Source organism: Carcharodon carcharias, chromosome 3 (assembly GCF_017639515.1).
Source record: "Carcharodon carcharias isolate sCarCar2 chromosome 3, sCarCar2.pri, whole genome shotgun sequence".
NCBI classification, from domain to species: Eukaryota; Metazoa; Chordata; class Chondrichthyes; order Lamniformes; family Lamnidae; genus Carcharodon; species Carcharodon carcharias.
The window spans coordinates 67,446,400-67,459,769 of record NC_054469.1 but is presented as its reverse complement, the minus strand read 5'-3'; the positions used below and the strand labels follow the sequence as shown (position 1 = coordinate 67,459,769).

The following is a 13,370-nucleotide window of genomic DNA, read 5'->3' as shown; positions in this document are numbered from 1 at the left end:
CACAGACCCTGCTGGACCTCCCACACCTGCTGCCTCAGGGACGACTCCAGAGGCACATCAACAGCCACTGACTGAGCATGTTCCTGGTCCCCAGCATTCCTCTGACTGTCGGTGCCCTGGGCACTCACTGCCTCCGCCTGCACCTCAAGTGAGCGTGAAGTGCCCTCACCAATGTGCATCGAGGTACTAGCTGACGATCTAATGCCCACCGAGGTGCTGGCATCTGCACTGGTGCCTGCCTGGTTGGGAGAGTGTGACGCTGGTGCGTTTATATCCTCTGTGTCCTCTGGGGTGAGCGACGATCCTTCAGGCTCCTGACCCTGACAGTCTTCTGGTGAGGCTGAAAGGAAGAACAACGACATTTGATTTGTTGAAGTTGTTACACTGTTAATGTGCATGCCTGGCACCTGGATCAGGGAGCCCTCATCTTTCCATTATCAATGGGGATTCCATGTTGGAGGCTCAAATCAATATAGAGACAACAGTGGAATGGTTGCTATGACAGACATTCTGACCTCAGTGCACTGCACTCTTACCTCCCCGTAGCACCTCAGCCTCACCATGGCTGGTTGACCTAGGTGCATGGTGCCTCTCCAGCTCCAGTGCCTTCTGCGCGTATCTGGACCGGATTAGAAGGTGGGGCGCTCCTCCAGTCTGCAAACTCTCAGCATTACTGTGGACTGTCTTCTCCTGAAAGGAGAGAGGAGCATTGATTATTCCACCCTGTTCCTGCTTTGCCATTGAAGCCTGGCCAACCCTGCCTGAGGAATACCTCGCAGGACTCAGCCGATTCGTGACCCTGGAGGCGCAAGACACTCATTCCAAGCAGCTAGGGCTCACCCCCTTGCCTAGATGCTGCCTCATTGACATTTGCCACTCACACTCTAAGAACTCTGAGGTCTGGGGCAGCGTGGGAGGACACCATTCCTAACTGTTGTGCTAAGTGATCCATGCCAACACAGTACTCCGGAGCGCCCTCAGAGGAGCTCGCAGCGATGACAGGCAGCTGCTGCGCCGATGTGAGGTCCAAATCTACCTCCCTGCTCACTGCAGATGCATGGGCGCCGAGTGCCAGTGCTTGGTGTCCACAACATCTCCCACAATGGAAAACACAACCTGTGGCCAGAACCGCTGTGAGGGCTTGCAGGTCAGAGCATAACCCAATCAAATTTTGATCTATTTGGTGGAAGCCCTTCTCTATGAGAGTCACCAATCTCTCATTGAAGGAATCCTGATGCTCTGCCCGGAGGGCCAAACCTTCACGTGCACTCTGCCTAGACTCCATCGCAGAGAGCAACTGAACCATTCGCTCATGCAACCCTACCAGATGCAAATGCACTTCCTGCCACCTTTCCTGCAGCTACTGCAATGGGGACAACTCCAGAGGCACGTCATCTGTGCCGGACACAGCATGTGCCTTGTCCCCTGCAGCCCTCCAGCTGCTGGCGCCATCAAAACTCTCTGCCCCTACCATCTCCTCCAGCGATTGTAATGTGCCCTCTCCACTGTGACCTGGGACACTAGCCGGCGGTAAAGTCCCCACCCAGGTGTGTGTGTCTGTGCTGGTGCCTGGCTGGCTGAAATGATGTGCTGCAAGTTGCACATGTTGGCCCTCAGGTGTGAAGGGGTGCTGCGGTGTCGACATGCGGGTCACTCTGGTGGTGATGCTGAAATTAACAACAAGGACATTGCATCAGTTAGCGTTCATTCAGTTCAACCTTTCATCCCTTTACCCCTCAGCCTCATAAGTTGTTCACCCTTCAAGACCCTAAGGAGAAGAACATTGGTGGGGTGGAAATGAGTCAAGATGAGCCCCAAACATTAAATGCACATGCAGACAGGCTGGTCAGATGGCCTCAGGAATGCCACATGGCATGTTATAAACCAAAGGAGTGGGGAGAGTGCAGAGGTACCTGACCTGGATGCATTCTGGCCTGGATAGTTGCGGGGCTGCTCTGTGAAGTGCTATGAAAGCAGCGCCAGCCTTCAGAAGATTAGTAGTCTGATTGCTCTCTAAATTGTCTTGGGAATTTTGTGGCAATTGCTCACATCTTAGCTCCCCAAAGCCTTCCCAATATTTACAAGGCACAAGGATTGTGACTGATTACTGTCCACTTGTCCGGAGGAGTGCAGCTCCAACAATACTCAAAAAGTTCAGCAACATCAAGGATAAAGCATCCCACTTGATGAGACCCCCAACATGCACCACATTCACTCCCTACATCACCAGCGCACTGTGGCTGGAATGTGTACCAACTACTAAATGCACTACAGCATCTTATCAAGGCTTCTTTGTCAGCGTCTTCTAAACCCATGACCTTTATCATTGAGAAGGATGTCAGACACATGAGGACACTGCCACCTGCAAGTTCCATTCCAAGGTATATGTTGGGAGAGTGTTGGTTACAGATCATTGTCTAAAAGAAGTCTCCATAGTCTTCTGTAGGTTAACTGTAAGTCTTTATTAACTACTAGAACAATTTACAGATTACAGTAAAGGGTACAAGCTCAGAGCTGTCTCCATGCTTGGGTCTATACACGTCTCTACTCAACAGCATACTGACCCTGAATCATGTGCCCTCCTACATCACTGTGGGCAGTACTGTACTCAGTCCCACATTAATTCTCAGTGTGCCAGACCATTATACTACATCTTTCCCAAAGTTTTTATCCAGTGTATTTGGAGTTATACTAGTTCACTTCATGTCTTACACTATTATCAGTCCCATACATTTACATTGTTGTTACCATCTTATTATTACTACATTAGCACCATTACTACACTATCAATATTACCACATTATCACTATTCCATCTCCCCACTTCAAGTCCTTGATTTTAAAGATTCAGATGCTCTGGAGGCCTTACAACCCTTCAATATCTAGTTCACAATCCTGTCAGAGGAGTGGTAGGCTTTGTCATTGTTGGTTCTTTCTGTTGGTCTAGAGGTTGAGCTGGCATCTGACTATCTTTGTCGATAACTCTCTGTTTAGCGGGAGCGACCGGTCTAAGAATAGGGTGGAGACTGCCTGACTGTGCCTTCGGTAGTGCCAATCTGGTAGGGCCAAGATTGGTCCTGATTCTTTCTAATGACAGTGCCTTCTCTCTCGAAGTCTTTACTCCAGACCTTATCAGCTTTCTGTAGTTGAGGCAACTGCCTGATGCAACGTCTTCTGTTGTAGGTTCAAGCTTGCTTCTGTCTGTACGACTGCTTTCTTGTTTGAATGTGCAGGAAGCCTTGGTTGCCAACTCCAGCATTATTTTAAAACAAAAACAGAATTACCTGGAAAAACTCAGCAGGTCTGGCAGCATTGGCGGTAAAGAAAAGAGTTGACGTTTCGAGTCCTCATGACCCTTCAACAGAACACATTATTTTTGTCGGCAGGATTAGAAGTTGTGTGCGTAGTTTCCTGCCCATCAGGAGTTCAGATTGATACAGACCACGTTGCAAGGGGGTGGACCTGTGTGTGAGCAGTGCTGTGGGAAAATTCTCATTCTTTTTCAGAAGGGCTTTTACTGTGCGAACCCCTCTTTCATCTTCTCCATTTGACTGTGGGTATCTTGGGGAGCTGGCGCGGTGGTGGAAGTGGGATATGGCGGTGAAGTGTGCAAAGTATTAATTGGAAAATTATGGGCTGTTATCATACACGATCTCATCTGGGATGCTATGGTTTGCAAACATCTCTTTTAGCGCCTTAATTACTGCCTCTATGGTAGACGTATTTAGTTGTTTCACCTCCACTCATCTGGAGAAGTAGTGCACCACTATAAGGAACAATTTGCTGTTATAGACAAACAGGTCTCTGCCCAGCCTTTCCCAAGGCCTGTTAGGGAATTATATGGGTATGAAGGGTTCCCTCTGGTCCTGCCTGTGTGGTAATTGTATTTAGTTGCTTCACTTCCACACATCTGAAGAGGTAGTGCACCGGTATAAGGAACAACCAAACCTGGCAATTCTCGATGGTCTCTTAGATCGCCTTGGAGGTGCCTGGCCACCAGACAGTGGATTGGACCCCTGCTTTGCATTTAGTGATGTCCAAGTGGCCTTGGTATATTTTTTGAAGGCAGGCAGACTGGGATGACCAGCCGTTTGTCGTAGACTAGGATGTCACCTATAATCGCAAAGTGCTTTTGTTGCTTGAACCAAGTTTTTGTGGTACCTCTGTTTGGTCTCAGCTGAGGCCATCTTTGTTGGCAGTATCTGCGGATGCAGACACACTCCTCATCACTATTTGCTCCTCATGGACGTGTTGGAGTTTACTTGTGGTCAGTGGCAGGTGTCTTCTCATTGATTGGGAGTAAGCTTCCAGTTCTTCAACAAAGTTGACATCCTGTTTTGTTGGGAGGACCAGTGTGGCCCTTGAAAATATATCTGCTGTTGTCTGATTCTTATCTGGAACATATACTGTCTAGTAGGCAAACCTCATGAGGCATAGGCAAAACCTCTGGATTCTGTGAAGCATCTTTACTAGCTCCTTCTCGTCCAATAAGGAGACTAGTGGTTATGGTCTGTTTCGATTGTGACCTTGAGGCCAATGTTGTAGTCTGAAAACTTCTCGCATTCCCATTTCTTATGAAGGCATATTTTGTCTCCATATCTGATAGCCTCTGGAAGTGTAGTACACCGGTCAGTGACTTCCGTCCAGTTGTTCCTGAAAGAGGACCGCTCTGAGGCCTATAGATGAAGCATCTGCTGCAATGGCAGTGGACAGGGCTGGGTCGTAGCGGCCAGAATGTCAATGGAGAGTTGCGAGTGAATATTTGCTCTTGATGTGAGTCCCAGCAACATGCTTGGTCTTTCTTAAGTAGGTGCCTCAAGGGTTCTGTGACCTGTGCCAAATTCAGTAAAAACTCTACCAGCTGGTTTACATTCCCAGGAGGTGCTCGAGGTCAGGGATTGAGGATACGGTAGGGAACTCACCAATAGCCTTAGTTTTTTTTGTATACACCATCCTAATTTGTAAATATATTGCCGTTCCTTCATCATTGCTGGGTCAAAATGCTGGAAATCCCTATCTAATAGCACTGTGGGTGCACCTACACCACATGAACCGCAGTGATTAGGGACAGACAATAAACGTTGACCTTGCCAGTGACATCCACATCTCGTGATATAAAATATCAAATATTTTAAAAAGCCTGAACAGCCCCACCCTAACCTACCTTCTCCCAGCCGGATGAGCTGTACAATATCATGGGGGCTGGGAGGCTACACTGGGACATGTGTTTTCGGCTCACGTCCCCCTGGCCCACTGCTAACAAGGCTTGGCCCAATGGGATAATTGGATTGCCAGCAAGCACACTCAGCCAACTGGCTGCTTAAGCAATGCTCAGCAAGAAAACCACCTCCGTGTATCTTTCTCAGTGACATTTTAGATCGAGTAATGATATCTGTGATAAGGATATCATAGGCATTGCTTTACCTTTTACATATCATGTGTTGCACATTTTATGATATCTATTGGGTTTTATTAATTCTTTATTTGTTAGTCTAGTTCAGTGATTTATCGTAAAAGTACATGTTCTGCTTCTTATACTAGTCTTTTAGCGGAGTTTTTTTTTACTTAACATCAAAAGGGGATATTTTAGACATCTTTTATTTTAACTGCTTTATCCAGCTAAATTGCTTCATCACAGAATTTTATGTTTATTTTCCATTCATCTAACATCTCTAGTCCTAAAATACAAGCGATTAAGTGGTTGTTATTTTCTTTCCAAATACTGAACAATGATGAAAGGGTTATAGTGTACAATAGTTAAATATGCTATTCTCTCCCAGATAACAAGTGGTTCTATGAATGTTCAGTAATTAGTTGCTTTGATGATTTTCAATCTCGTTGCACAGTGCACCCACATTCAAATTTTTAAGTACAATTCCAATTGATATTCACAGTAACTTTAGCTGCATGATGTCTCCTGAGTGATGGAAGAGATAGATCAGCAGATTTAATTCTGCAGAAGCTTTTTGTTTTTATTTGTTGTTTATTTAATCCTTGTTGCGAGGCTATTCAAACTGATGATCAACCATTGAAGAAGAACAGGTAGTTCTGCTGATATTTTAATGTTGGTACCTTAGTCAACATTCCTTTTTTAACCACAATACTAAAAATACTGTGGATGCTGGAAATCGGAAAATAAAACAAAAAATGCTGGAAAAGCTCAGCAGGTCTGGCAACATCTGTGGAAAGAAAAACAGAGTTAACGTTTTGAGTCTGTACGACTCTTCTTCAGGTCAACTAATCATTCATCCCATTTGCTGTTTATGAGACCACTTGCCTGTAATATAGTCAACCCATTTTTCCTCTATTTAAGTTAATGGTTGGAAAATTAGGAGGACTGGATTTTGGGCATGTGATTCTACGTGTTTTATTTTCTTATGTTTTCCACCTCTATGTTGCTTTATGTCCCAGCACTAAAGATGGAAAAGGTGCTTCAAGTTTTCCACTGATTTCTGTTATGAGGATCAATAGCTATGATAATTGTATTTTACTTCCTGCTTCCTTCCTGAGACATTAATATATCTTACTAATATCTGCAGGTTTTATCTTCCACGGAAATTTTCTAAATGCAGCATAGAAGATTATCAGGAATTTTTGAACAATGGTGGTGGTAGCTGCCTCTTCAATAAACCTACCCGCGTAAGTATCAGGAATTGCATGCATCATTTTGCTAAGGTCCGTAGCGTTTGTTAGCTCATCTTTTCCTCGTAAGAAATACAAACTTAGCCAGGAAGATCCATCCATGGTTTACTAAGGAAGTTAAAAATAGTATTAGATTAATAGGCTAGGATCAGAAAGCACTGCCTGAAGGTAAAAGAATGGGACTAGCTGAGTTGCTCTCAGAAAGTTGGCATTGACATGACGGGCTGTGCTGTAATCATTCTATGATTCTATGAAATTTAAAAGTTTTTTTTGTTATATTTTATGTTACGTTTCATGGACAATAATTTGATCTGAAATCATTAACTTTTTTTGCTTTTATTCATAAATAAACAGTTGTAGATACACAGAACTACAACTATTTATATTTGAAGTTTGACTGTCTGGCAACATATCTGTGCGAAGATATTATTGACCTTCAGAAGATGCAGAGCCGATCAACAAGGATGATTGCGGGTGTCAGGAATGATGTTATGAGGAAAGATGAAGGATGCTGTGCTCCTTTTCTTTGGGAAAAAAAAACTTTGAAGCAACAAATGAAAATAATTGACAATTAGAATACAGATAAATTGTTCATTATTGTGAGAAATTTCAAATCATGACAGACAGAAACTGAACATTGGAAATAAGAAGGGAAGTTGTCAGAAGCCTTTTGACCCAAAGGGTAATCAAATTAGGGAATCAGCTAGCAGGGAAGCCCATTGAAGTGGATCAGTGTAAATGGGTTCAAAGCATTTCTGGAGGGAGAGGAATTTGAGGGATTTGGTGAGAAGATGGGGTAGTCTATGAGAGTAGGTTAGACTGATGTGTTGAATGGTCTTTTCCTGTTCCTTAAACTTTCTACTTCTATACTGGAAAGATTTCTTGGTAATTTGCAGTTCTACTAATTGCCCTGTTGGAATTTTATTATTTACAGAAAAGGAGCAGTAATGCCCATTACCTTGGAATTACTGGTTTAACATTGCACTAAAATTTTCCTGCCAGGAACCCACCTGAAGTCAAATAAACATAGCTAACTACTCTGAACTATTTCTCCCAAATTATTATTGTATTGGTACCATTAAGCTGTCTCAGACAGGACTGCTACATTGAGGAGGCAATTTTGTCTGTTGCAACTGAAGTTTAGTGTTAGTTTACCAACATAATGAATTGTTTAGTACTTTGGACGGTCTGCCAAGATTTTTGCTGCAATTCAGAGTTAAATCTTCAAACAGTGCAGTTTTGGACTGGGACATCTACTGAAGAAGAATACAATAAGATGGAAGAGGCTAATAGAGAGACACTGGGAAGAATTTTACTGGGCCAAAGGAACCATAGAATGATTGCAGCACAGAAGAAGGGCATTTGGTCTGTCTTGTCTGTGCTGGTTCTCTGAAGGAGCAATTTACTTAGTGCCACTCCCCCACCTTCTCCTCGTAGCCCTGCACATTCTTCCTTTTCAAATAATAATCCAATTCCCTCTTGAATACCTTGGTTGAACCTGCCTCCACCACACTCTCAGCCAATACATTCAAGACCCTAACTGCTCACTGCATAAAAAGTTTTTCCTCATGTTGCCATTGTTTCTTTTGCCAGTTATCTTAAATCTGTGCCCTCTGGCTCTTGATCCTTCCACCAATGGGAACAGTTTCTCCCAATCTACTCTTTCTAGACACTTCATGATTTTGAATACCTCTATCAAATCTCTTCTCAACCTCCTCTCCACCAAAGAGAACAGTCAAAACTTCTCCAAAACTATCTACCTAACTGAAGTTCCTCATCCCTGGAACCATTGTCATGAATCTTTTCTGCACTGTTTAATGCCTTCACATCCTTCTTAAAGGGTGGCACCCAGATTGGATGCAATATCCATTTCAGGCCGAACCACTGTTTTACACAGATTTAACATAACCATCTTTAACATCACTAATGCCAATTCTGTATGCTTTATTAACCACCCTCTCTACCTGTCCTGCCACCTTAATGATTTCTGCACACATATATCTAGGTTCCTTTGCTCTTTTAGAATTGTACACTTTATCTTATTTACATTTTTTTAATTCATTCACGGGATGTGGGCTTCGCTGGCAAGGCCAGTGTTTATTGCTCATCCCTAATTGCCCTTGAGAAGCTGGTGGTGAGCTGCCTTCTTGAACCGCTGCAGTCCATGTGGTGTAGGTGCACCCACATTGCTGTTAGGTAGGGAGTTCCAGGATTTTGACCGAGCGACAGTGGAGGAACAGCGATATATTTCCAAATTAGGATGGTGAGTATAAGCACTTATAAGTATAGAGGGTATCATTTAATAGATTCACAACTTATTTGACATACCTAAAAGCCACATGATGCATTATGCACTACTACTTTAGGCCTGAGATTCCTTCATTCACTTTAAATCCTCCCTCTGACAGGGCTGTCAACATAGAATAGCCCTGTGCCACCCAAATTTTGGTGGCATTGGCAAAGCCAACACCAAAAAGTAAGTGAGATGATACACTTTGGAAAGAGTAATTTGACAAGGAAGTATTCAATGAACGGCATGACACTAGGAAGTTCTGAGGAACAAAGGGACATTGGTGTGTGTGTCCATAGATCTCTGAAGGTGGAGGGGTATGTTAGTGGGGTGGTGAAAAAGGCGGATGAGACACTTTATCAATCGAGGCATAGATTACGAAAGTAGGGAGGCCATGTTGGAGTTGTATAGAACCTTTATGAGGCCAAGCTGGAGTACTGTGTGCAGTTCTGGTCACTGTCAGTGTGATTGCACTGGAGGGGGTGCAGAGGAGATTCACCAGGATGTTGCCTGGGATGAAACATTTAAGTTATGAAGAGAGGTTGGATAGACTTGAGTTGTTTTTGTTGGAGCAGAGAAGACTGAGGGGCAACCTGATCGAGGTGTACAAGATTATGAGAGGCATGGACAGGGTGGATAGGAAGCAGCTGTTCCTCTTAGTTGAAGGATCAGTCACAAGGGGACATAAGTTCAAGGTGAGGGGCAGGAGGTTTAGGGGGATGTGAGGAAGAACTTTTTTTACCCAGAGGGTGGTGACGGTCTGGAATGCACTGCCTGGGAGGGTGGTGGAGGCGGGTTGCCTCACATCCTTTAAAAAGTACCTGGATGAGCACTTGACATGTCATAACATTCAAGGCTTTGGGCGAAGTGCTGGTAAATGGGATTAGGTAGGTAGGTCGGGTGTTTCTCACGTGTCGTTGCAGACTCGATGGGCCGAAGGGCCTCGTCTGCACTGTGTGATTTTGTGATTCTGTGAGGATGATTATGTCAGGCTGTTGCTTGACTAGTCTGTGAGACAGCTCTCCCAATTTTGGCAGTAGCCCCCAGGTGTTACTAAGGAGGACTTTGCAGGGTTGACAGGGCTGAGATTGCTGTTGTCGTTTCTGTTGCCTAGGTCGATGCCAGGTGGACCAATCGGTTTCATAGTTTATATATTCACTTTAAATTCTTCCTACAAAAATGAATCATTTCACACTCTTCTGCATTAAATTTAATCTGCCACTTCTCTGCCTATTCCACCAATCTATGTCCTTCTGAAGTTCTACATTATCCTCCTTACAGTTCACAATATTTCCAATTTTTGTATCGTTCGCAAATTTTAAAATTATGCCCTGTACACCATGTTCTAGGGCATTGATATATATCAGGAAGAGCAGGGGTCCCAACATCACCCCTGGAGAACTCCATTGTAAATCTTCCAGCAGCCCAAAAAATAACCTCAGCCAATTTCTTTTCCATGGGCAGAATCTTACAGTCGGCGAGTGGGGGCGGGGCTACGCTCGCCAACTCGTAAAATGACGTGGGAAGATGTTGGGTGGAACTCCTGGTGTCACCCCGCGTCATTTCTATTTTCAGGTTGGCAGGGGCGCAGCCGAGTCAGCTGCGTGCCCACCGACCTGTCATCGGCCTATAGAAGCCATTGAAAAACTAATTAAAGTTATTAATGGACCTGCCCGTCCAACCTTAAGGTTGACGGCCAGGTTGGGCGCCTTGGCAGGCTTCGGAAAAAGCATGAAACCACATCCACGGCTGGGATGAGGTTTCATGAGGGTATTTCAATTTTTATTAAAGGTTTCAATAAAAATTATGGACATGTCCCAACTCATGTGAAAGTGTCACATGAGGGGACGTGTCAGGGAAATTTTTTTATCATTTGTATGACAAATTTTAATTCCATGCCAATCTCTCTGAGACAGCACCTAGCCTGAGGGTGATTAGTGCGCACTCCCGGCTGAGGGAATCCCCCCTCGCCCGCACAGGGAGCGTATAGCGCTTCCAAGTGGGCGGCACGCTGGGCAGGTCTTAATTGGCCCACCCACATAAAATGGCGGTGCGCTCCTGATTGGAGGCACGCCCGCCCGCACCCACTCCTGCACCCCCCCCCCCCCCCCCCCCCCCCCCCCCCCCAACCCCCCCCACCCCTCCAATGGGGGGAAATTTTTCCCCATGTTGTTCCAGCCCCTTTTATTCCAAGAGCTCTAACGTTGCTCACAAATCTGTTCTGTAGCAATATATCAAAAGCCTTTTGGAAGTCCAAAAGCATCAACAGCATTGTCTTCATCAGCTTTCTTTGTTACTTTGTTAAAAAATTTAAGCAAGTAAGTTAAGCACAATCTTCCATTAACAAATCTGTGCTGCCTTTCCTTAATTAACCTGCATTTGGCCAAGTGACCATTCATTTTTAGAAGATTCCCTGCCACCAAGGTTAAACCATGTGGCCTGTCATTTACAAGAATGTTGCCAGGGTTAGAAAGGTGTAGCTATGAGGAGAGATTGGATAGGTTGGGGTTATTTTCCTTAGAACAAAGAAGGCTGAGAGGTGACTTGATTGAGGTGTACAAAATTTTGAGGGGAATAGATAGAATGGACAGGATAAAATTGTTTCCCTTGTTGGAGAATTCTAGAACCAGGAGACATAGATTCAAGATAAGTGGCAGAAGGTGTAGGGGGGACATGAGGAAGAACTTTTTTACGCAGAGGGTAGTGGGTGTCTGGAATTCGCTGCCTAAATTGGTGGTAGAGGCAGAAAATCTAAACTCTTTTAAAAAGTAACTGGATCTGCACCTAACGTGCTGTAAGCTGCAGGGCTATGGGCCGGGTGCAGGAAGATGGAATTAGAAAGGGTACCTGGGCGTCCTCGGGCTGGCATGGACAAGATGGGCTGAATGACTTCCTTCTGTGCTGTAACTTTTCTATGGTTCTATGGTACTTGCTGAGCTCATCTTTACACCCTTTTCTGAACAAGGGCGTAATATTTGCAATTTCCCAATCCTCTGGCATCACCCATGAGTCTAAGGAAGTCTGAAAAATTATGGCCAGTGTCTCCACAATTTTCACTCTAACTTCCCTCAGTATTCTTGGATGCATCTTATCCAGTTCTGGTTCCTTATGAACTTTAAGTACAGACAGCCTATTCAATACTGCCTCCTTATCAAATTTAAGATATTAATTTTGTCCCAGATTATTGTTTCTAGAAGTTAGCCCACCACTGAGGTTAAACTGACTGACTTGCAGTTGCTGGGTTTATCTTCACACCCTTTTTTATCAACCACTTTTTTGAACAAGAGTGTAACTTTGCAATTCTCCAGGCCTCTGGCGTTACTCCTAAGCCTAAGGAAGATTAGAGAATTGTGGCCAGTGCCTCCACAATTTCTTCTCTTGCTTCCCTTAGTATCCTTGGATGCACCTCATCCGGTCCTGGTGACTTATCAACTTGAAATACAGGTAGCCTATCCAATACCTGATTTTTTTAAAATCAATTTTAAACCTTTCAAGTGTTTGAACTACTTCCTCTTTCTCCATGACCTATGCTTCCTTGGTAAAGAAAGATACAAAGTATTTGTTTAATAACTCAGCTATGCCTCTCACCTCCATGTATAAATCTTCTTTTTGGTCCCTTATCAGCCCCATTCCAACTTTTGCCACCCTTTTACTATTTGTATGTCTGTTGAACTTTTGAATTGCCTTTTATGTTAGCTGCCAGGTTTTTTTCTCTCTTAGCTTCTTGTATTTCCTTTTTCAATTCCCCTCTAAGCCTTCTATGTTCAGCCTTATTCTTAATTGTATTATCCACCGTCCTGACGTCTGTCATTACACACTTTTTTCTGATTCATCTTAATCTCTATTTTTTTTGTCATCCAGAAGGCCAGATGGGGCACGGTAAAATGGTGCAGGATTGCGTCGGGCAGGATTCCTGACTGAATCTCTCCATAGGCCGATTTTTCAGAGCTTGACTAGTGTGACAGGATGAAGGCAGTCAGGACACGGGAAGGCAATTATAATAATCAGCAATGCAACTGAACAAGGTTATAACGGTGAAATGAGATCCTACCAGGGGCACATGGGAATTGGTGATTGGAGGCTCACCAACACATCCCATGTGTGATATCATCGTCAGTAGTGTCCAGAACATACAGGGTAGGCCTGTGTACCTGGTTGCAGCTTGTGCTGTCATCTGAGCCAGGCCAGCAAGTTTGTAGGCTTTGCAGCGGGAGGGGCCAAAGATAGTTGGTGCTGCTGGAATGTGTCTGCAAGGTCCTATGAAGCTACTGAAGTAAGAGCAAAGCTCACTAGAATTAGCTTGGCAGTGGAGGGTTAATCTGGCGATGGGTGGAGTGTTCTCTCACTTTGAATCTTCTTCCAGTAAGCAGGAAAGTGGCCCTAAGGTGGGAATGGCGCCATGTGCTGTGCCGTTACAAAGGCAATGGGAGTTCTAGTGG

The 13,370-nt window shown here is 44.4% G+C and overlaps 1 protein-coding gene across 1 annotated transcript in view; it reads left to right on the top strand.

Annotated features, from left to right (window-relative positions):
* The window catches only part of adam22 (ADAM metallopeptidase domain 22), a 473,836-nt gene that overhangs the window by 315,492 nt on the left and 144,974 nt on the right, over positions 1-13,370 (top strand). Inside the window, exon 15 of the mRNA XM_041183951.1 lies at positions 6,539-6,638. Within this exon, the coding sequence (XP_041039885.1) occupies positions 6,539-6,638 (100 nt within the window). The remainder of the gene's footprint in view (positions 1-6,538; positions 6,639-13,370) is intronic.